At 36.4% G+C, this 22790-nt stretch overlaps 2 protein-coding genes across 2 annotated transcripts; one reads left to right on the top strand and one right to left on the bottom strand.

Annotated features, from left to right (window-relative positions):
* Positions 1-137: 137 nt before the first annotated feature.
* hadhaa (hydroxyacyl-CoA dehydrogenase trifunctional multienzyme complex subunit alpha a) lies at positions 138-9883 on the bottom strand. Its single transcript, XM_051874704.1, has 20 exons — positions 9742-9883; positions 8522-8563; positions 8373-8443; positions 7140-7273; positions 6921-7059; positions 5872-5991; positions 5662-5764; positions 5162-5284; positions 4945-5063; positions 4812-4868; positions 3975-4084; positions 3763-3897; positions 3092-3263; positions 2641-2727; positions 2393-2533; positions 2248-2316; positions 1507-1702; positions 1191-1305; positions 947-1092; positions 138-793 (listed from the first exon to the last, which is right to left on the bottom strand). The coding sequence occupies exons 1-20, from the start codon at positions 9800-9802 to the stop codon at positions 648-650; spliced, it is 2286 nt and encodes a 761-aa protein (XP_051730664.1). The 5' UTR covers positions 9803-9883; the 3' UTR covers positions 138-647.
* A 144-nt stretch (positions 9884-10027) lies between these two features.
* hadhb (hydroxyacyl-CoA dehydrogenase trifunctional multienzyme complex subunit beta) lies at positions 10028-20153 on the top strand. Its single transcript, XM_051874705.1, has 16 exons — positions 10028-10160; positions 11372-11456; positions 11559-11600; positions 11787-11877; positions 13725-13769; positions 13856-13955; positions 14549-14636; positions 14817-15004; positions 15656-15836; positions 16051-16172; positions 16293-16372; positions 16826-16873; positions 17773-17860; positions 18140-18214; positions 19234-19398; positions 19490-20153. Exons 2-16 carry the CDS (start codon positions 11390-11392, stop codon positions 19523-19525), a joined length of 1416 nt encoding a protein of 471 aa, XP_051730665.1. The 5' UTR covers positions 10028-10160; positions 11372-11389; the 3' UTR covers positions 19526-20153.
* Positions 20154-22790: the final 2637 nt, after the last annotated feature.

Raw genomic sequence — 22790 nt, 5'->3', positions numbered from 1 at the left:
GTAATGTATCGGTATATACTTACATACTGTATTACGAACATATCAATGTGAGTACATATAATACATTCTTTACTCTTTCAACGAGTTTTCCTTTACATACAGTGAAATACAGGTCGGGTGTGAAAAGACCCTTTCAGTCAAAACTGAGAAGTTTATTGTAGCAGAATCATATGCAAACATACAAACTACTATGCTATACAAAAAAATACAACAAATAATAACTGTGCAATAGTCCCTCTCCAGCTCTACCTGGAGATAATCTGAGGCACCTTGGTTAAAAAAAAAAAAAAATTTAGCTGCAACATTCATAAATGTTTTTACAGTGCTTTGTAGTGATGTTATGTGTACCTGAATGAATATTATTCAGAAAATTCTTTATCTGTTAAAAAAAAAAGAAGTTTATCTTGGTGTTGAGAACAAATCTCAACTTTTATATCATTAACGTTTTTTTGATCACATAAACAAACTGATAAATTATGTACAGGCCAAGTTAGGAAAGTGCTGCTTTTTAAACCACAAATGATAAAACACAAATAAAGGATTTGTAAATGATGCACCATTTTAAGTAAGTGAATGTAACTTTTTTTTTTTTTTTTTTATAAGATGCCAAATACTGAGATCAAAAAAATTATAACGGTGGTGAATTTTCACTTGTGAAATCTCTTGCTGGAGTTCTTGGCGTGGTCGATGAGCAGCTGGCAGGGGGTGAACTGGTTACCATAAACCTCTTCAAAGCGCTTCATTTTCTGGACAAGTTTGTCTGCTCCGTATGAATCCACAAAACGGAACGGGCCTGAAATATAGAAAAAAAGTGTCTTGCCAAAGTTTACTTTACAAATCCTTAATTATCCCCAGGCACAATGTGGTATGCCTCAGGGCTAAGTACTAGGCCCGCATCAGTTATGATAAATCATTTTAATTACAAGGTGTGTAATGTGTGTGTTACCTCCCAAGCAAGGCGGGAAGCCAAGCCCAAACACGGCTCCGATATCTCCCTGCACGGGGTCGGGCAGAATGCCTTCCTGTAGACACAGTACGGCCTCGTTCACAAATCGAGACACGAGTCTGTACTGAATATCCTCATCGGAGGAGCTAAAGAAGGCCAGAGAGAAATATGAAGTGGTTTTTCAGAGGTATGTCAAGGTTTAAGATGCTACAATCTGGGGTGTTAATCATGTGAACCAACTTACACAGCAGGGGGCGCTGTTAGCTTGAAGCTCTTAAGAATCTCTTCGGCTCCTGAGTTCACCTTCTTTTCTTTCGACTTGGCTTCGTACACGTAACAACCCTTTCCAGACTTGCGCCCTGAAGTGCACATATATATATATGAAATAACAATCTGAAAGCTGAATTCGAATGTGACGAGTATAGTTAGGCTTTTTACTATAGTTTTCAAAATTAAGTCATCAGTCGAATGCACATTCATTTTTTGCTATCAATGTTCTGTAAGACCAACAATTCTGACAATTCATGAAGATAAAGCTGTATGTAGTTTAACAGATGTACCTTTGAACCCCTTTTGGACCATCATCTTCAAGACCTCAACATTTCCTCCTCCGAATCGTGTTCCAAAAGCCTTGCCAAGATCCTCTGCAACATGAGCCGCCACGTCAATACCGACCTCGTCAGCAAGTGTCGCCGCGCCAACAGGAAACCCAAATCCTGTTGTCAGGGAATCCAATTTCTTGGGCCCAACTCCTTCCTATAGCCAAAGTGATGAGACACAAAGATTACAGTTAGCTCATAGAATTAAAATAGTTTTGAACAAACAGTCAAATTAAATTATTGAATTAAAAAGTTGAATTAAAATGTCTCGTTCTTCACTAAGACTCAATTTAACTACAAGCAAGCAATTCATTTTTTAAATCTTATCAACATGTCAGCATCAGACAATCTTCATGGCAAGAACAAAGTGTACAAGTCACACAATTAACAAAAAGCTTTATTACAAGAAAATAATCTCTGAATAAAAATTGTCTATTTAAACATTAAAAACAATCCAGTCCAGTAAACTATGTTTAATAGTCATTGGAGTCTGACAAAGAAGGCATGATGGTGGTTCTTCACCCATTATGTGAAATCTTGAATTACCTAAACTGCATCTAGTAAAAACAACTTGATCATACCTAGATTTGAAATTACTAAAAAACTTAATCTTATCCACAAACGTGCAAACTTGAGTCTTTAATTGGAACAAATAAAGATCATTTTTCCCTGCATGAGCTATTCAAACATGTAGGAATTTACCTGCAGCGCACGAACGGCCTCGGCTAACATGGGCGCCAGACAACGAGTGGTGTAAAACCCTGGACCATCCTGTTGAAATATACACACATAGTCACTCACTGATGCCTGATGAATGCTGAAAACATGTAAGAGAACGTGTTCTTACCCCCACCACTATGATGACCTTCCCCTGTTTAAGCCCCACGGCCACGGCAGAAGCTGTTGTGTCTTTGGAGGTTTTATCTGTGGTGATGATTTCCAGCAGCTGCATTTTATCCACCGGAGAGAAATAGTGCATCCCGATCACCTACATAACACACGTGTAGTTCAGCATAAAGACTTTTGCAAAAAAATCACTCCTTCAGTACTCACTAATAACAATCAAACCCAATTAAAAAAAACACACACACGCACCTTTTCAGGTCTCCTGCTGGCTGCTGCGATGTCTTTGATCGGCAGAGCGGATGTGTTGGTGGCAAAGATACAGTGAGGAGGAATCACCTACACACAGGACAGGTATGGTCAGTAGTGTATATGACTAGAAACTTACCAGCACAGCTGTATAATCGCACTTAAAGGGATAGTTCACCCAAAAATGAAAATTCTGTCATCATTTACTCCCCCCTCAAGTTGTTCCAAACCTGTATACATTTCTTTGTTCTGCTGTACACAAAGGAAGATATTTGGAAGAATGTTTGTAATCAAGCAGATCTCGCCCACCATTGACTACCATAGTATTTTCTTTCCTACTATAGTAGTCTATGGGGGGCAGGATCTGCTTGGTTACAAACATTCATAAATGATGACAGAATTTTCATTTTTGGGTGAACTATCCCTTTAAACACACACACAAAACTGAACTTACGGCCTCAACCTCCTTCACCACTTTATGTTTGATCGACAGGTCTTCAAACACGGCTTCAATGACCATATCCACATTCTCAAAACCATGGTAGTCCAGCTGTCCTGACAGCAAGGACATGATCCCATCTCTCTTAAATGTCGTCAAACTCTTCTTTTTTGTTTTGTCGTTAAGCCTGAGAAAGAAAAAGGTACATATTAGTACCTTAGAGAACAAATACATACCTTAAGGTACTAATATGTAATTTTGGTACCAATTTTAATACTAATTTTAGTACTTATTTTTTACTCCAAAAAAGGTACATATTAGTACCTTAGGGAACAAATACATACCTTAAGGTACTAATATGTACCTTTTTGGAGTAAAAAAAAGGTACAAAAATGTTCTTGTAAGGTAGTGCCCCAGTGACAAGCTGTTGTACCCCTAAAGGTACAATTTTAAACCCTTTTTTTTTTCCTGTGTGTAGACAGAAAGATCACAGCACTGACATCTGGTGGCTCTCAGCTCTAATTGTTTCTTTCTAATGTCATGGAGTGCAGCACCCTCTGCTGCCTCACACTATAACTTGCAGCTGATGTTGCCAAGTCAAGTGGGTTTGAAAAACAAACTGCTGTGTATTATTTGTATATTATATCTATCATGAGTATGTATATCTCTGTGTGTGCTACACCAACCCTTTGTACACCTGTTGTTGACCTCTGGCAAGTCCTTCCTGTGTTGTGTCCTTTAAGATGGTCGCCACACCCTTGTCTACTGTTACCTGGGCGATACCTGCTCCCATAAGCCCTGCCCCCAAGACAGCAAGCTTTCTAAAAAAAAATCAAAAGCACAATTACACCCATGTCCTGATGACATCATATCACTAATGCCCTCCCATCAGACATACTTCACGTCTCTCTCTGGGCGCCCAAAGTGGTTCTTTTTGCAGGCCACCTGACCATGATACAGGCCAATCAGAGCTCTGGACTCTGATGTCATCGCCAGCTTGCCGAAGTTCTAGAAAACAGACAAGAGGAGCTGCATTAATCAATTATGATGTAGTTATTTTAAGTAAACCTGTAAACTTGGCTTTTATGGCTCATATAGTATGATATAATGAGAATATGGAGCTCATAATTGAAGAGGAAAAACACAAAACAAAAATATGAAATTCTGATGCTTGTAATGTAAATCAATGAGATCTTTATAACAGTATAGCAGACTACTTATATTAATGCATATAAATATCAGTTGTCACTCTCTATCTCCCAATAATATGTCTTGGTAAAATATTGAAATGCCTAGTTTTATGATCAAATCTCTATAGCTTTTATTGTGGGGGTCAAAACATATAATGCAATGCAATGATGACAGAGATGAACAAATAAACGCTCCTCAAAAGCCTGATAGATCAAATTTGATACATTTGAACATGATTTTTCTAAAAAATTTTGTATGGATGATCAAATATACCTAAGTTGCTTCAGCAATATAACTTTATAACAATATAAAAGTTGTTCTTACATTTATTTCATAAAAATCTGTAAACATTTCAAAGCAAAAAACATACTAAAAAGTATAGACTATGTACAACAGTTTTTTTTGTTTAGCAAAGTTTTGCTCATGTTGATAATTTAGAGGCCTTTGTGTATCAAATATGATACAGTAGATTTTACAGGGTTAAACTTAGTGAAACCCTGAAATCTGATTGGATGTGCCACGTTCAGGAGGGGATGATACTGACCTGAGATTCAGCCTGATATCCAGCAGCGTTTCCTTTTTCAATGCCCGTCTGAACACACTAAAAACACACAAAAACTATTGAGGTCATTCATGAGTGCCTGAGCATATTTGTGTCTGTGCATGCGTGTGTTTACCTCTATAATCTTCAGCGGCGCAGGATAAAGCCCTTTACTCTGTTTCATGACTTTATTGTGGACAGTTTTGTAGATCTGTTTCCTGACCGGCGGCAGACCCATTACAAAATCCTGCACCTCTGGAAAAACAGATTATAAAACAATAAAAAGGCCTTTAATAAACAGACAAGTAAAGAGTCTGTCTTATCTCATCTTGACACTGATGTGTTTGTCTTACTCTGCATGAGTCCTTTCTTCTTTTCCACAGTGACTTTTTTACCAGCGAGACCTTTAGCAAAATCAACAGCCACTTCCTCCAGATACTCGATGGTCCTCTCTTCTGGACTCTTCAGTCCTGGACCTGCCACATAATACACAAACACGTTATCAGGGTCCAATTCTGCACCTGTGCGGCTTTTAATCTTTCCTCTGAAGTTCAATTCAAAAGCTAGTCGAGGTTTTTCCCATCTTATATTTATATTTTCTTTTATTTCAGCTTCAAGTAGCGAAAACAGTTTTTAATTGTTTTAGTCTAGTCTGGAAAGGAAGTTAATGTTAGAGTATGTCTAGATACTATTTTGAACTTTATTATTATTTAAAAACAAAGCAAGGAAAAATCCTGTTTTCCATGATAAGAGCTCCTTGAATATATTTACATGATTCATTTGTGATAGAGGGACTGTTTATAATAATATAATATAATATAATATAATATAATATAATAATTGATTAAATCACCCAGAGGATCCACCAGCTGATGTACGAGCCCCATTTTTTTGGCTTTATCTGACTTTATGTTCCTGCCGGTCAACATCATATCAAATGCAGCGGGAAGGCCGACCTAAGACACACAAACATCATTATGAAACATAGTACCCTTCAGAGTTAGGGAGCATCTACATATCCCTGTCCACCTGAGCGATTCGGGAGCATCAGTAAACTCCTCACCATTTTGGGCAGCCTCTGAGTCCCTCCAGCCCCGGGCAGCAGTCCAAGCATCACCTCTGGGGTGCCCAGAATCGTCTTCTTACTCTTAGTGGCCAGGCGGTACTGACATGCAATGGCAAACTGAAAGAACAAGAGAAATGAGAACCATGGGTGAATTAAGTCTGTATTAAGCCCATTCACACCAAGAGCGATAAATATAAAGATAACTATAACGGTAAGTATATTAGCGTCTACACCAGCGATACTGTTCTGTTTATGATAAGCACGTGCTACAGTTATGTTGTCTGTCGCTTTAAATGCTTGAGCTCTTTAAAGCAGGATGGATTCTGATTGGCTGTCAATGTTTTTACTGGTCATCTGCTGGAAAAAAATAGTTCTGAAAGTGATTTCAATGATATTGTTTGGAAATCTGCGCCATTATCGTTATAGCTGTGGTGTGGAGTCTGCTATTCTTTTATATTTAGAATTATTTTTAGAACTATATCTTTATCGTTATAGTTATCGTTCGTGGTGTGAACAAGCCTTAATTCAGTATACAAATAATGGAAACATCTGACTTTATAATACCAAATTATATTACCTTTTTTAAATTCTATCTTTAACAATTTATACACTTCTTAACTGTTAGGAAGTGTATAAAAATCACTTCTAAAATTAGAGTTATTTTAGTATTATTTATATACTATTATTATAGTATTTATTAATAATTTTGAATTGCCTTTTATTTTTATATTTCCAATTTTCAGTTTAATTTTAGTAATTTTGTTATGTGCTTCTGTAATTTTTATTAGTTTTTATTTTTGTTCTATATAGCTTTAATTTACTTTCATCTCAGTTTTCGTTTTCGTTTTAGTAAAAGACTTTTTAGCATAAATTTTCATCTAATATTTAGATTTTATTTTATTAATGCTTTATTTTAATTACTGATAAATGTTATTAGTATTAGTTAACAATAACATCACTGCTGTTCACACAGTTAAAAAGCCATCTCAAAAGTGATCTAATGACTAATTAAAAACAAATGAGAGTGAAATAATACATGTGCTGACCTCCAATCCGCCGCCCAGACAGGAGCCGTTAATAGCAGCCACAATAGGGATGGGGGATTTCTCAATCTGGTCAAACATCTTCTGTCCTTCCTGTGACAGTGATGTCACTTCCTCTGCTGTGCTGCAGGCCTGAATCATACTGAAAGACGGAGATAATGATGAATATGAGTCTCTATAAATGGTCAAGGTAATCTGCGTGTGTGAGAGTGTGTGTTGTACTTGATGTCGGCTCCGGCGATGAAGCATCCTGGTTTTCTGGATATGAGGACGGCGCTCTTCACTGCTGAATTCCCCCAAATCTCATTCATCACCTCCGCCATCTCTGCCTGCATCTGCTTGGACAGAGTATTCACCTACAAAACACACAATAATTATATACAATCTCAGTTCAAAAATTTGGAGTCTTTAAGATATTTAAATATTTCTGAAAGAAGTCTCTTCTGCTCCACAAGGCTGCATTTATTTGATGAAAAATACAGTAAAAACAGTAATATACAGTGAAATATTACTACAATTTAAAGTAACTTTTTTCTATTTGAATATATTTTAAAATGTAATTTATTCCTGTGATCAAAGCTGAATTTTCAGCATCATTACTCCAGTCTTCAGTGTCACATGATCCTTCAGAAATCATTCTAATGCTGATTTGCAGCTCAAGAAACATTTATTTATTATTATTAATGTTAAAAACAGTTGTGCTGCTTCATATTTTTGTAGAAACCTTGATACATTGTTTTTTTAAAGATTATTTTGATGAATAGAAAGTTCAAAAGAACAGCATTTATTTGAAATAGAAATCTTTTGTAAGATTATTAATTTCTTTACTGTCACTTTAGCATCCTTGCTGAAAAATCTTACCATAAACGTTTGAACAATAAACACTTTGATAAAACTTTTAATCAATAAACACTAGCTGTGTACGAAATCGCCCCCTATACCCTCATTCACTACTTCTTACATTAGTCCACTAATATAGTCCAGTTGAAAAAGTGAATGAAAATGATAGAGTGAATTCAGATACTCATTTGCAAAGTTTGTGCAAAATGGCCGCTCCAGTAGAAATGAAAAGATTTATCTTGAACTCTGTCAATAATCAATTAAAAAGAAATGTATACCTGTATGATATTACGCTGTAGCCACAGTGGACAAGCGGTTTGGAAAATGGATAGATTGATGATTCAGCTGCTGGTGCCATCTTCTGGTCAGACATGGGAATTCATTCCGCAAGATTGCATTATGGGTATTCTCTAGCCGTTGAGTCTAATCGGTTGTACACTCGTTATTGTGGTGCATTGTGGGACTGAATGAGTGCCCTCGGTGATGTTCACTATGGTTTCGGACACCACTAAAAATGGCTGTTTCCTCAAATAGTGCCCTATTAAACGGGGGGCGATTTCTGACACAGCCATAGACATTATAACACAAGAGGAATCGTGGGATAACAGAACTCACCTTTGAGTTTGGATCATTGATTCGTACCACAGCAACATTATCCTTGACTTCATAACTGACATGAGTGCGAGCTGAAGACGGAGAGACAAAGGAGTGATTAAAAAGAAAACATTGTCTTCATATTCATCAGTTTTGTGTTTAATAGTTACCCAGCACAGCTGATGATATGGATAGACTTCTCTGTCCATGACCTACGACCCAAAAAACATAAATAAACATGATCACACATCTAAAGTTCCACTTGAACTTTCCATGAGAAAAGTTACATAGTCCACATAGAGGTCATTTTCTTTTAACAAAGCAATATTTATGAATATTTATCAATATTTCATTGATTATATCACAGTATAAATTGTAAGGTCAATATGTTGTACACCACACAGCAGTCTTAAAGATAATATATTTAATTAAATGTGGGGTCTCCGTTGAAATGCTCAAGTGACACAGTGACTTTGGCCCAGAATCCTGTTGTCATTGGAGACCTGCATGACCTTTGCCCCAGTTCCCCCATACAACCCCACCTGTCACATTCACATGACCAAACACACACCGCGTGCAGGTACACTTGTCTGTGTGTGTCCAATCAGAGGTCAGCAGGTCATAGGAAGTTTTTGTGTTAATAGTTATGCATAAACTTACAACAAACATTAAATAAATACACATCAATATACAGTACATTAAATATTATAATTGTAATTAGCTGTTCATTTAAAAAATGTTGCATGTTGAGTGTTTTACAAGGGTAAAATTCTACATGTTCTGTATAACATAATGAGAAACGTAATTTTCCATATTGAGCATTTTTACCAGCTAAATACCATAGTTACTGTTGTTACTACACACAGATTTCATCTGCCATTCATTTTTAAAATAGCAACACTTACACAAAATAATTCCTTGATACGTAAACTTTTTTAGCATATTTTGCCTTAGTAGCCAAAACTTCCAATTATCCATCGATGTAAAATAAATAAATAAATAAATAATATTGCAAATAACAGATAACATCTCTTACATTCCTTAAAGGAACATCTGTATTAATTTTTTTTTATTGATTTTACAGTCACAACAACTGTAAACACAGTTGGATGGTAAGCTGTCACGCCCCTGTATTACAATTAATTACTAATTATGCATATATAATTATAACTTAAAATCTTATACTTCACACCATTATTACTATAATTATATTTGCTGAACTGTGACCCACTGACCTATACTGTAAAAACTAGGTGAAAGTTCATTCATGCAGGTCACCTCATTCAACATCTCCCATACTCAATTAAAAGTGCTAGTAACGGATATACAAGTACAATATAATGTATATACACAATAATTACATATGCGTTTATGAATATAAGTTTGTCACCTGTGACAGTTTTCACGGCTGTACAGCAGCCCCGCGCCAACAGCAGTCTCGCGCTCGCCATCCTTCTCAAAACGACATCACCGTGAGCGCGCGTGTACGCACTGACAAGCGCGAGCCCCTGCAGCCGCCATTTAGGCTGCCAATTTAGCGCCTTTAAATAAAACCATATCACCCCCCGTTTGGTGCATATAATAACGTTTTATATTTATTCCTTTGTGTATATTGATGTAAAAAAAAAATGTCGTTTTAAAAAAAAAAAAAATAAAGTAAGTAAGTATTCGCGGGATATTTCCCATGCTCAGGCAGTGATTCGGGTTGCCAAGTTGACGCGGGGTCCTGCGGCTCGTGCACTGCTGTAGTCATTAGGCAGACGAGAGACATCAAACATCGCGCTCTCTCCACATTTACAACATTAGCAGGTAAAAATATAATTTATGTACTTATATTACAACACACATTGTGTTTATATGATGAATCCTGATGAATATCTTAAACAGTGTTTTTAGGCATGCGGAAGAATGAATCCGTGTACTTGTTTATGTGTGTTAAAGTGTTAGCTTTATGTCATTACTGTTGTTTTACTGTCATGTGTGGTTATATCATGATCAGTGTTGTTTCATAATGATGCCAAGATCTTAAGTAGCTGTTTAAATGTTTAATGCGGTTGTGTATTTGTCCTTGTCCAGTCTACTGACAGAAGTAGGTGAAGGGTCACACACTCACACACTCTCTCTCACACAAACACACTCACCAGATCAGTGTCAGACATATATATATATATATATATATATATATATATATATATATATATATTACTGTATTATGATTACTAACACATACTTAACAGGTTAATGTAAAGTATGAATAGCAGCTCAAAGAGCATTTGGACACTTTAGCAACACTTGTCTCAAATATCTGAAAGTCATTGCATTGATGCAAAATATAAAAGCAAGTGGCATTTATTTGAATGAAAAATAGCACAAGCAAAGGGTTTTCAATCAAAAAGTATCAAATTATACTACAAAATAATAATAATAATTTTGAATATGAAGACAGTCAGTACTGTTTTTGTGGTTAGTGGAGCATGTTGATAGTTAATGTGATGGTCTACACCTGTAGTTCCTCTGCTAGGAAACATTCATACATCCACTAAAAATCACCAAAACACCAGCTGATTCAAAGATATTGAGACTTAAGAAAAGTGAGAGTTAATAAAGATATTCTGCAGCATTTGAGTGCAAATGTCACTTAGTTTTGATATTTTACTTAATGTACCTCACGCATTTTCCATTTTTATTATTTTAAGTGTCGAAACACTTTTAAAGGCCACTGTACATTATATTAAAAAATCTCGTACACTCAATCATCTTGGGCTCACAAAACGTTTGTGAAACGCAGCCCAGGTTAGTGTAAAATATAAATACATTTTATTATACAACACTTACATCACTGTGTGATAACAGTACGTTCAGTAGGATAATAAAACATTCATTTGTTATGCTTAACTCAGCTCTGTCAAGTTTTATTTTCATTGGTATTCATTGAATTTATGAATGAGAAATAAAACTGTTAAATTTTTTAGTTTGCTTTGAAATATTACTCTTAATAATCATTCATACTTTGCCTCAAGTCTTCCAGATAATCAAAGATGGCGTCTATGTTGTTGACCTCACTGAGGAGCAGTCCACTGACATCTATGCAGGCTGCCCAGTTCGGTAAGACGTCCTAGGTCTTCAGAGCTAATGAACACATCACATTATGCAGGTTACTGAACATTTAACATGTCATTATCACTCATTAGAACTGTTTCTCTCCAGCTGCTCGTTCTCTCAGCACATCTGTCCATCTGCAAGCTCAAGGTAACGTGTACGGTGTAATGCTGACCAGTGCTCTGTCCAGCTACAATCTATTTTGCTATATTCTATAAGGTCCTCATAAAACTAAATGAAATACTTTTAATATTACATTAGAGTAAATAAAAAGAAAAATGCACATTCCTTAAAATATTTTTGTTGTTCTTTTCTGTGTCTTTTATAACCAAATAGTAAAGAGCAAGAAGACTCTGGCCAAACCAGGAGTGAAGAACATCGTTCTGGTGGATGGCGTCCGAACCCCCTTCCTCCTGTCTGGCACCACGTAAGACATGGCCTGACAAGTTGCACAAAGTGCTTAAGTGAAATTCAGATATGGCTTCGTGAACTGAAACAAAAACAATCACACAATCATTTATAAAGAGGAGAAAGGAGATTAAAGCAGCATTGTTTATTGATAATTGGATACATCTGATCTTTGGATACATTACAACAAATCAAAACTAAACTTTAACTGTCATGTTAATAATGAAATTCAAGACAAACATTTTGTTCGCCCGAAGTCAGCTTAAGATTTCTTTTTCTAATTTTTTTTAAGATGACTGGTAAAGAAGATGATTTGTCGGATTTCCCTAAATAGAAAAAATGGAAAAATAACTACTAATTTATGCATTTGGCAGAAATTAACATTTGTTTTAATGCATTTGGAAGGCACTTTCATTCAAAGTGACTTATATTGCATTTAAGGTATAGATTTGATCAGTTCATGCATTTTAGATTCAAATCCATGACCTTTGTGATACTAGCACTGTGTTCTACTGTTTCAGGTCTGAAATACTGTTTGAATTATGTTGTTGAAGTATTTTTACTGAAATGTTTGCAGTGATACACTGGACTTGCTTTAATATGTCACTTCAGCTTGTGTTATTAATACAGAGACTAAGCATTAGATTTTTTGGGTGTTAGTAACTAGATTTTAATTTTCTAAAAGAAATACCAAGCAGCAAACAATTAAGACAACAGGAAATTTTCAAACTTTAAGGTTACAAAATCCAAAATTATATGGCACGCAATTTAACTACAGACTACAAATAAATGTTTCAGACTGAATTAAAGGCACTGTAGGGTTGGCAATTTTTTTTATAAACACTTTTTGTTATACTGGTTGAATCTCTCTTCACATGCTGATAGCAAACAATAATAGAAGTGGTCTAAATATTAAAAATGTACATATATCTTCTGTGGAAGTCTCAGGACCCAAAAATGTTCATTCGTGTTCATCCAAAATGTTCGGTCCGAATGCAATGATACGATGTGCTACCTGCCTGTCAACATATGCACCTGCTCGCCCAGACATCACACGTCATCAGTGCGTTCTGTAAGGCTATGCAAAGTTGTAGACAGACGTCAGTCACTGAGCGCCACAAACAAACAGCAGCCGCCTTTTACATTTCCTCCTGAACCAAAACAACGAGCTTATGCTGTGTTCACGCCATGTTGTAACCATAATTAAAAGATGGCAACCCGGAGCTGTTCACATCCTCAGACTCAGATTATGCGTTTCTATGTCAACACTATCAACGCTGAAATGAATCTGCAGAGGTCAGGTGGTACAAGTAAGAGCTCTGTAAGTTGTTCACATTCATTATTATTGTAATGTTATGTGCTTTGAGACATGATGTAATTTAAAACTGCACTATGTAACTTTTTTGTGTTCAGATTTTACAAAATTTATATTAAGTACATCATGAATCCATTTTCCAAGCTGTGGTTTTGTCTTATCCTGAATCACTACAGTACACCTATAATAAGTGTTTATATTCAAAATATTTTAGACCGGTCGGGTCGGCACCGCTGCGGAGTAGCCCAGTACCTGCGTGACTCATCATAGACATAAACAGAAAGGGGAAGCTCCGGCTACAATACTCTTCTGCAAGACGCATGCAGTTTTGTCTATTAACCACAAGAGCGGCAAAAGTTCCATGGTGTTGCTTTAATGCCGTCTCTCGTCTCGTGACACTTTGCAGACTCTGCTGTGAGAGTTCATGTGTTTTGAAGGAGGCGTGGTTTTGTAGAGCGCTCTGAAGGGAATGTTTTAGGAATATCAATGCCTTGCAAAAAACTGTGAAATCATTCTTTGTGTCTCTCTGCTCTCTCTGTCTTTGTTATTAGATACGCTGATCTGATGCCCCATGATCTGGCCAGAGCAGCATTACAGTACGTCACCACAAACACATACAGTATAACGATTCACTCGTTACTCTAACGTTCAGGACTAACTGTCTGTCTGTGTTTTTCTTCAGGGGTCTGCTGAACAGAACCGGTCTCCCTAAAGATGCTGTTGATTATATTGTCTATGGAACAGTTATTCAGGAAGTGAAGACCAGTAATGTGGCCAGAGAGGTCAGTCTGTCCTCTAGTCTGTGATGATTTCTAAAATAGAATTTGGATGTTCAAGCTATTTTTAGTTTGTCTGGTCTGTGTTTATTGGTTGGCTGCTGAGAAACATGCTATCAGACTGACCAATGAGAGGTCGGACATCTGTACAGAGATTTCATCTTACTGCAATGACAGTGTTTGTATATTGGGTACTGAATTAACATTTTGCCACACCTGTCTATCAGTTTGATTCAGTGCAAGAGCTTTATTTTTCAACATTGATAATAATAATCAGAAATGTTTCTTGAGCAGCAAATCGCCATATTAGAATGATTTCTGAAGGATCACGTGACACTGAAGACTGGAGTAATGATGCTGAAAATTTATAGGAATAAATTACATTCTAAAGTATATTAAAATAGAAAAACGTTATGTTAAATTGTAATGATATTTCACAATGTTACTGTTTTTACTGTATTTTTTATTAAATAAATGCAGCCTTGGTGAGCAGAAGAGACTTCTTTATAAAAACAAAAATTTTTAATGTTTTCAAACTTTTGAAATAATGCATATATAATATGTTAATTTGGAATTAAATTTTGATTGTTTTCTTGTAGGCGGCACTTGGCGCTGGATTCTCAGATAAGACTCCTGCTCACACGGTGACTATGGCGTGTATTTCCTCCAACCAAGCAATGACCACAGGTACTGAACACACACATTTTTTGATGATAGCTGTTTAAATGCATGTAACTCACATTTACAAACACATCACTCTAAACAACCAATGGTCACTTAGTATGCATGAACAGATTGAAATTGAATTAAACTTTATCATTCTACAGCAGAGGCAACTTAACTGTTGATTGTTAATTTGTTTTCTAGCTGCTGGTTTGATCGCTGCCGGTCAGTGTGATGCTGTAGTTGCCGGTGGGGTCGAGTTTATGTCTGACGTTCCGATTCGCCACAGCCGGAAGATGCGGAAGACAATGCTGTCACTAAACAGGGCAAAGACCCTCGGGGCACGACTTTCTCTGCTGGGCTCCATCCGCCTCGCTCACCTTGCACCAGAGGTACTACATTATCCATAATACACCTCACATATTACCCCCAGTGCACCTCAATTTGATTATCATTAGAGATGCACCGATCGACCAGCCAGAGTCCGGAATCAGCCGATGTTCCACATGTTCAGAATCACCGCTCACACTCATAGCCGCATGTTGTTGGCTTAGAAATGTTATATATATATATATATATATATATATATATATATATATATATATATATATATATATAAAAATTGCTATTGTTGTTATTGTATATATTATGTGAAAAGTATTATTACTATTAGTTATTATTATTTATAGAAATAATTAGCAAAAATTATACAGGAAATTGGAGGAAATAACAGGAAATTATACTGGAAATTACACAGGAAATAGCTATAAATTCTAAACCGCTATTAAGACAGCTATAAACACTTTTGCTTAAAAATTATGACATACATGGCACAACATTACTGATTGTTTGTAATTCTCAACCCATTCTGACTGGTTCTACATAGACTATCACAAGTCTCATAGAATCTGTTTTATAAAATGTAATCTTTCAATAGGACATCTATATTTAATTTTTTTTAGTCTGTTTAAATACAGTCCATATGGTATAGTTGAGTTTCCTTCCTTAAAAGCTCCTAAATGTCTGTCTCTCTATGTGTTTAGCTGCCGGCAGTAGCCGAGTTCTCCACAGCCGAGACAATGGGTCACTCCGCGGACCGTCTGGCGGCTGCATTTGGCGTGACGCGTTTAGAGCAGGATGAGTTTGCGTTGCGGTCTCACATGCTCGCAAAAAAAGCTCAAGACAGCGGGCTGCTCAGTGATGTCATCAACTTCAAAGTGCCAGGTGAACAATTAACACAACTACAACAGCACTGGCCGCTTCATTTCAGTTTCTGACCAAAAATAGGTTTTGTTTTTGTTGGTAATTATTTTATTAATTCAGCTTGCAGGCAATTTGTGAAAGTGCAATAAGCATTTGAACAGAAATAACAAGACTTTAACAGCTAAGTTTGATTTGAGCAGTTCTGATTGTTGTTCAAATGTATGTTTTATCACAGGGAAGGATATTGTGTCTAAAGATAACGGGATCCGTCCTTCCACCATGGAACAGATGGCTAAACTCAAACCCGCTTTCATCAAGCCTCACGGCACCGTGACGGCCGCAAACTCCTCTTTCCTGGTCAGTTTATCTGAGATAATGCTGGTTTATCCAGTTTGTTTTTATCCCTTTGTTTTAAGGATCATCTGTCAGATTTGTCACTCAAAGATGAACTTTCTCTGTGTGTGTGTTTTCACTCAGACTGACGGTGCATCTGCAGTTTTGATCATGTCAGAGGAGAAAGCTCTTGCTATGGGTTACAAGCCTAAAGCGTATCTCAGGTACAAAAGCAAAAATAATGCCTTACATTAAAAAACTACCAACGCTGACACATCTGTATTTTCCTTAACAATTTAGCTGATCTGTGCAAATGTACCCATGAATCATGGATATTTATTGAAATGTATTTATTGAATTTTAAGATACTCGTTCTGAAATGCTATCTGAAAACCAAATGCATGTATTTAGAAATGTGTGTAAAAGTGTAGAATTTTTTATTCTTTTAGTGGAAATTAACCATAAAACTTTTGGAAAAAGATGCATTTTACCTTTAAGTAAATGTAATTTTCTGGTTAATCAAGCTTGTGTTTTCCTGAAGCTGTTCATGTCGTGGAATGATCAGTGTTTATAGTGTCCCATTACAGCAGACAGACGTCATGTGCTCATCTCTACAGCACACAGCGGCTTGTGGTTCTGATGTTGATATTACTGTATGTCTGTGTTTTTACCTTCAGAGATTTTGTGTATGTGTCTCAAGACCCAAAAGACCAGCTGCTTCTTGGGTGAGTTCCTGCTTCTTTTCTTCTCTCCTCTCTGTTTCTCTTTCAGGCCTGTGAGGTTTTGTGCTGTGGGTTTTGTTATTGTTGTGGTTGGGTTGTGTTGTGGCGTGCGAGTTTGTGACTGACATTCATTCAGTCTGCAGAAAAATGAGACTCTCTTGTATAGATTGCTATTTAAAGTTTTATGTAGGTTTACATTTACACATTTGGCATTTTTGGTTTAAATGTTTATTTCCTTATATATATATATATATATATATATATATATATAATTTTTTTTTTAAATTTAATTAGTCATTCTTAATTTAGACATGCTAATAATCAGTTTGGCAAGTATATTTTACCAATATTGACAATTTTTGACTTTCAGTTCTACTTTGGTTCTCGCACAACATGTTAAACGCTTAAGTAATTTATTCAATGTACTGCTTGCATAAATTAGTTAGCTTTTTACGTGCAATACTGTTCAAAAGTTTGGGGTCGTAAGATTTTTTAAAAAATGCTTTTGAAAGAAGTCTCTTCTGCTCACAGAGGCTTTATTTATTTGACCAAAAATACAGTAAAAACAGTAATATTATTACAATTTAAAATAACTGCTGCTGCTATGCTTAATATCTTTTTGGAAACCAAGAAACATTTATTTTTTCAGGATGAATTTAAAATTCAAAAAGCAGATTATAGTGTCAAAAAGCAGAAATAAAACTTAATTAATTTGGTTCTGCATATTGATTATGAAAAGTAATCTGTGTCAACATCATTCAATCTCTAATATTAAGGTTTAAATACAGTATGTAAATGTGATGTTTTTTTCCTGTGTGGTGATTTTTTTTATTTTTTATAAATATCTTTCTATCTCTTTCTCTCTTCTCACACACTCATGTCTTTGTTGTTTTCTTCCTCAGGCCGACCTACAGCACTCCAAAGGTCCTGGAGAGGAGCGGTCTGACTTTGGACGACATCGATGTGTTTGAGTTTCATGAAGCTTTTGCTGTGAGCATCACCTTCTAGTTTTCCATTGATACTGCTTGAAATATCCTGTGCAGTTCTACAGACCCTTACTTGACATTTCCAGATTTAAATCTGTTGAAACCAGTGCTGTTTGCATGTGTATAATAAGTACATAAGTTTGAATGCACCTGTTGTGATCTGGAAGAATTTTGGGGAAAACTTTTCTGCGCAAAATCTGCACTTAAACAGTTATTAGTGAGTGCGTGTGTGAATGGCGTTCAAGTTAAGTTTTACTGTTTTTTTTGTTTTTTTGTTTTTCAGGGTCAGATCATGGCAAACCTGAAGGCAATGGACTCTGACTGGTTCGCTCAGACATATATGGGCAGAAAATCTAAGGTAGGCGTGTGTGTGTGTGTGTGTGTTTTACACTAGGTGGTGTGCAAAAGTGCTTAAAGATTGTCCCATAGGTTGTGCATTCAAAGCCCAAGAGGGCTTGATTCATGAACTATCACCGTTGTGCCCTTGAGCAAGACACTAAACCTCAGGATACTCCAGGAGGATTTGAGCGGTAATAAATGTACTAGATGTCACATTGCGTGAGAGAGCATCAGATGAATAAAAAATTATTATAGAAACCAGGGGCCTCATTTATAAAAACGTGCGTATAATGTTGACATTTTCAGAAACGTTCCTATGAACGATTTATAAAACGTCCGTATACACAAAAATGTTCCTCAATGCATCTCACTTTATGAATCGCTGTTCATTTTAAATTAAAGCGCAATGTATAGAAGCGCATCAGCTCCACTAGAACGCCCACAAATATCTCTTTATGGTTCAGAAGAAGTATGGCACTCATCATCAATGGGCAAAAAAATCAAAGCACGCTCTGAAAACCTATGTGCGGTATATGGCCTGGTTTCTGTACATTATTTTCAAGAAATCATTAATATAAATGGATTTATTTCAGTGTTGTAATTATTAAAAAGCAGTTAATATTATGCTTATTTGTGCACATAATTATATCAATGCATGTTGTGATTGTCTATTTATTTTTACATTTTTGTAAACAATTAATTGTTGAATTAATTGAATTACTGATATGCCAAAAGGTTTGTAGGCATGCTCGTACACATAAGAACATTTTCACGTCAGTTTCTGCCTTTATAAATCCTGATTTGTTTCTCACTTTTGACATAGTATAAAATCCATTTAGGTGTTTAGGATCAAATCATATGTGCGTTTTGTAAATGAGGCTCCAGGTTTTGCATTTGCCATGCAAAACTGGTTGCTAAAGATGATGTTCGACTCAAAATTGGTTGGAAATCTTGCTTCCTTCTTTTAATGAGCAATAGTAATGTAGATGATATTGATGATAATGAAAACTCATGGTCATTGTTTCTCTGTTTTTTCAGGTCGGTGTCCCTCCAATGGAGAAGTTTAACACATGGGGAGGTTCTCTGTCTCTCGGGCATCCATTTGCGGCCACCGGCTGTAGGCTGGTGACCACAGTAGCTCACCGACTGCAGAAGGAGGGCGGTCAGTATGGCCTGGTGGCAGCGTGTGCCGCTGGAGGACAGGTGTGTGACACGATCGCTTCTACAATGTACTGTACACATTTGCACACGTGTGGAAATATCCTCATAACGTTCTCTTATATGTGTGTTGCAGGGTCATGCTATGGTGATTGAAGCTTATCCTCAGTAATCTGCGTAATTCCACTCTGTACATGCACACTAATAGTTTCTGTAAATACTAATGTGCCGTAATGCCTTGAAAGGAAATGTTTCTGGAGTTATCTGGAGGTTTTTCATTTTGAAATGATGCTTTTGATGTGGATGTAAATGTTAATGTAGCTTTATTTGAGAACATGTTAAGGATAAGATCAGATAAATATGATATTTTTGCATGCTAAATATAGCACTTAAAACCAGGCCAGTTAGATTTGGACATTACGTAAGAAGGCTACAATTCACATTTGATTTTGAAAGGGGTGATATGGAATCTAGAATTCTAGATTTTTTTTGGTCCTAATTCTAAGCATTCTAATCTCCAGATGAAGATCATTTTATCTGTCAAGTTTAGCAGCTGGATCTCTTATAGCTGTTTGATTGTTTCATACGGCAATATTAGCAGATCAATTGTCAGTTTATGGCATTTAGCTCTTAAGGAATGGATTGTAAGAAGGACTGATTCTAGATCAGCCATAAAGACACTGGTTACGCACTTAAACACACATGTGCCTCAGATTCAAGCAGGTGAAAGTGGAGAACTCCGTTATCGCTTTCTCCCTTTTCTATCAGTTTGTACAAATAAACATCATTTGAAATCGCCAGTTACGTTCATGTTTTCATTACGTTCTATAAGGTGTGTGTGTTGTCATGTTAGTTGCTTGGTAACAATTTATGGGTCATTCCACATAACAGGATTTTTTATGTATTTATTTAAAATTGTAAAATGTATACAAAAATGTTTCAAGTATTAACATAATGTGTGTGTATATATATATATATATATATATATACACACACACACACATACATACATATATACACTGTATATATATATATATATATACAGTGTATATATGTATGTATGTGTGTGTATGTATATATATATATATATATATATATATATATATATATATATATAAAATGTATGCTTAAGGAATTGTATATTTTAATAAGGGTTATTTATGATTTATGATGGGTTGAAACACCTTGGGGACACAACATCCACCTGAAGTCTTTTTAATACAATTAGTTTTGGGAATTATACCCTTGTAATTTGGCTAATAATTAAATAACTAAACATATATTACATTAGTTTTATATAATGCTAAACAGCTCATGTGCTTGTTCTACTTTTGTAGCATTTTGATAAATATAAAAATTAATTATCACATATAAAATAATAATATTTAGTCATGTTATTGTAATGAAACTTATATTCTAGAGATAATAACATAGCCCTCAGTCATATGAGGAATAAAGGCGCTCTAACGACGGATTGCCTGATATTGACGCAGCGTTACGTCACGTGCAGCGCAAGTTTTGCGCACATTCATAAGCGGAGCGCTGTTTACCGAGTGTGTAATTGTATTCATATGCACCCAGAGGATCATCCTACTGCGCCGTGAATCCCTTGGTGTGTAAATACGAGCGTTTCAACTCCTCAGAAGATGAACTACAAATATCGCCGTTGGACTGAAGCGCACCGGCGTCACGATCCCATATGAACGAAATTCCTCACAACAGCGCGACACGGATCTGTTTCATCCCGCCCCCCTTCACGACACAAGTTGTTTTCCTTCAAATTGCTCGTTTGCCATCATTTCACATTCCGCAAAACGTCGGCTTCATTAAATTATTTTTAAACGAATTAATTCCAATATTTTTCCAAACAAGCGTCACGCCTCTAGCCTACTTCTATATTTGCGTATTAATGTTGTTATTTGTGCAGAAAAGTTTTTTGGAGCGCTTCAGAGATTTTGAACAGGAGTGAGGTGGAGAGAAAAAATGTTTTTATCCAGACGCAAAACGGAGTAAAATGTAAATAGCGGTTGCGTGTCGGTTTTTTGTTTTAACCTTCAAACGTCGTGAACCCGCGAGACGGGCGCCGCAGCGCGCGCTTTGATCAGCCGCGCGCCTTTTATGCCGTTTGACTGGAGAATGCGCGCGGTGCTGTCGGTACAAATCTGCCTCACACTCCTCACCCCGTCAAACGGAGAGATGGAGGTGAAAGAGAGGGAGAGAGAGACAGGTGGAGGGAGACACTTTAATCTCGTCCTTCTGCTCGCGCTCGCACCTGCAGAACCTCTCTCGCGCGCTTTAAAGAGGAGAGCGTGCGGCCCCTGCGCGCCTCCATGAGTTTAACGCGCCCGGTTACCGGCTGCCGCTGCGAGGCCATAATGACAAACACAAGCTGTGAAGAAAATATTATAACATTTTAAAAGCCTGCCTCCTGCTCAGGCTCCTGGGAACCGAAGGTAATTGTTTATATAGGATAAATCTGTATTCTAAACTTCGTTTGGGGGGAATTTCCCGTTAGTAAACAGGCGGAAAATATAAAGGGAAATTGTTAAGCGCACGTGTTGATTTTGTAGTTTCACGACTCACTTTCTCAATAATATTTTGTTAGCATTTGTTTTGGGAGGGTTTCGCTAACAAATTATCATGGTATTCTGTCAGGTAACTTAGGGTAAATTCTGAATACCATGATAAATGAATATGGTAGACCTTCAATACCATATCATCTGCTACCAGTTTTGTAAGTTTTCTTATTGGTAGGGTCAACATTTTTCATCTGTAAAACTCATTTTATAGACCAACATGTATTCACAGCCTGACTGCAGTGTGTGGATTATTCATTGACCTTTGACCCTTCAAAGTAATTTTTAAAGGGTTAGTTTACCCAAAAAATGAAAATAATGTCATTTATTACTCACCCTCATGTCGTTCCACACCCCTAAGACCTTTGTTCATCTTTGGAACACAAATTAAGATGTTTTTGATGAAATCCGATGGCTCAGTGAGGCCTCCATTGCCAGCAATGTCAGATCCAGAAAGGTAGTCAAAACATATTTAAATCAGTTCATGTGAGTACAGTGGTTCTACCTTAATATTATAAAGTGACGAGAATACTTTTTGTGTGCCAAAAAACAAAATAAAGACAAAATATCTAGTGATGGCCGATTTTAAAACACTGCTTCAAAGCTTTACAAATCTTTTGTTTTGAATCAGTGATCGTGTATCAAACTGATCAAATCACATGACTTTGGCGCTCCGACTGATTTGAAACAAAAGATTCGTAAAGCTTCTTGTCACTTTATAATATTAAGGTAGAACCACTGTACTCGCATGAACTGTTTTAAATATGTTTTGAGTACCTTTCTGGATCTCGAGAGGTTCAGTGACATTGCTGGCAATAGAGGCCTCACTGAGCCATCGGATTTCATCAAAAATATCTTAAT

The sequence above is a fragment of the Ctenopharyngodon idella genome, chromosome 20 (genome assembly GCF_019924925.1).
Source record: "Ctenopharyngodon idella isolate HZGC_01 chromosome 20, HZGC01, whole genome shotgun sequence".
Taxonomy (NCBI): Eukaryota; Metazoa; Chordata; class Actinopteri; order Cypriniformes; family Xenocyprididae; genus Ctenopharyngodon; species Ctenopharyngodon idella.
Note: the sequence above shows the minus strand (reverse complement) of the source record. Positions and strands in the feature narration are given on the sequence as shown.

Excerpts from the sequence above, each read along its gene's own strand:
- hadhaa (XM_051874704.1), bottom strand. The coding sequence starts at position 9,802 with ATGGCGAGCGCGAGACTGCTGTTGGCGCGGGGCTGCTGTACAGCCGTG. Across the intron at positions 4,085-4,811 it reads GATATCAGGCTGAATCTCAG|AACTTCGGCAAGCTGGCGAT; the intron begins GTCAGTATCATC and ends TCTGTTTTCTAG. Across the intron at positions 2,317-2,392 it reads AGGTCATCATAGTGGTGGGG|GATGGTCCAGGGTTTTACAC; the intron begins GTAAGAACACGT and ends ATATTTCAACAG.
- hadhb (XM_051874705.1), top strand. The coding sequence starts at position 11,390 with ATGGCGTCTATGTTGTTGACCTCACTGAGGAGCAGTCCACTGACATCT. Across the intron at positions 16,373-16,825 it reads AAGCCTAAAGCGTATCTCAG|AGATTTTGTGTATGTGTCTC; the intron begins GTACAAAAGCAA and ends TTTTACCTTCAG. Across the intron at positions 17,861-18,139 it reads AGTTTCATGAAGCTTTTGCT|GGTCAGATCATGGCAAACCT; the intron begins GTGAGCATCACC and ends TTTGTTTTTCAG.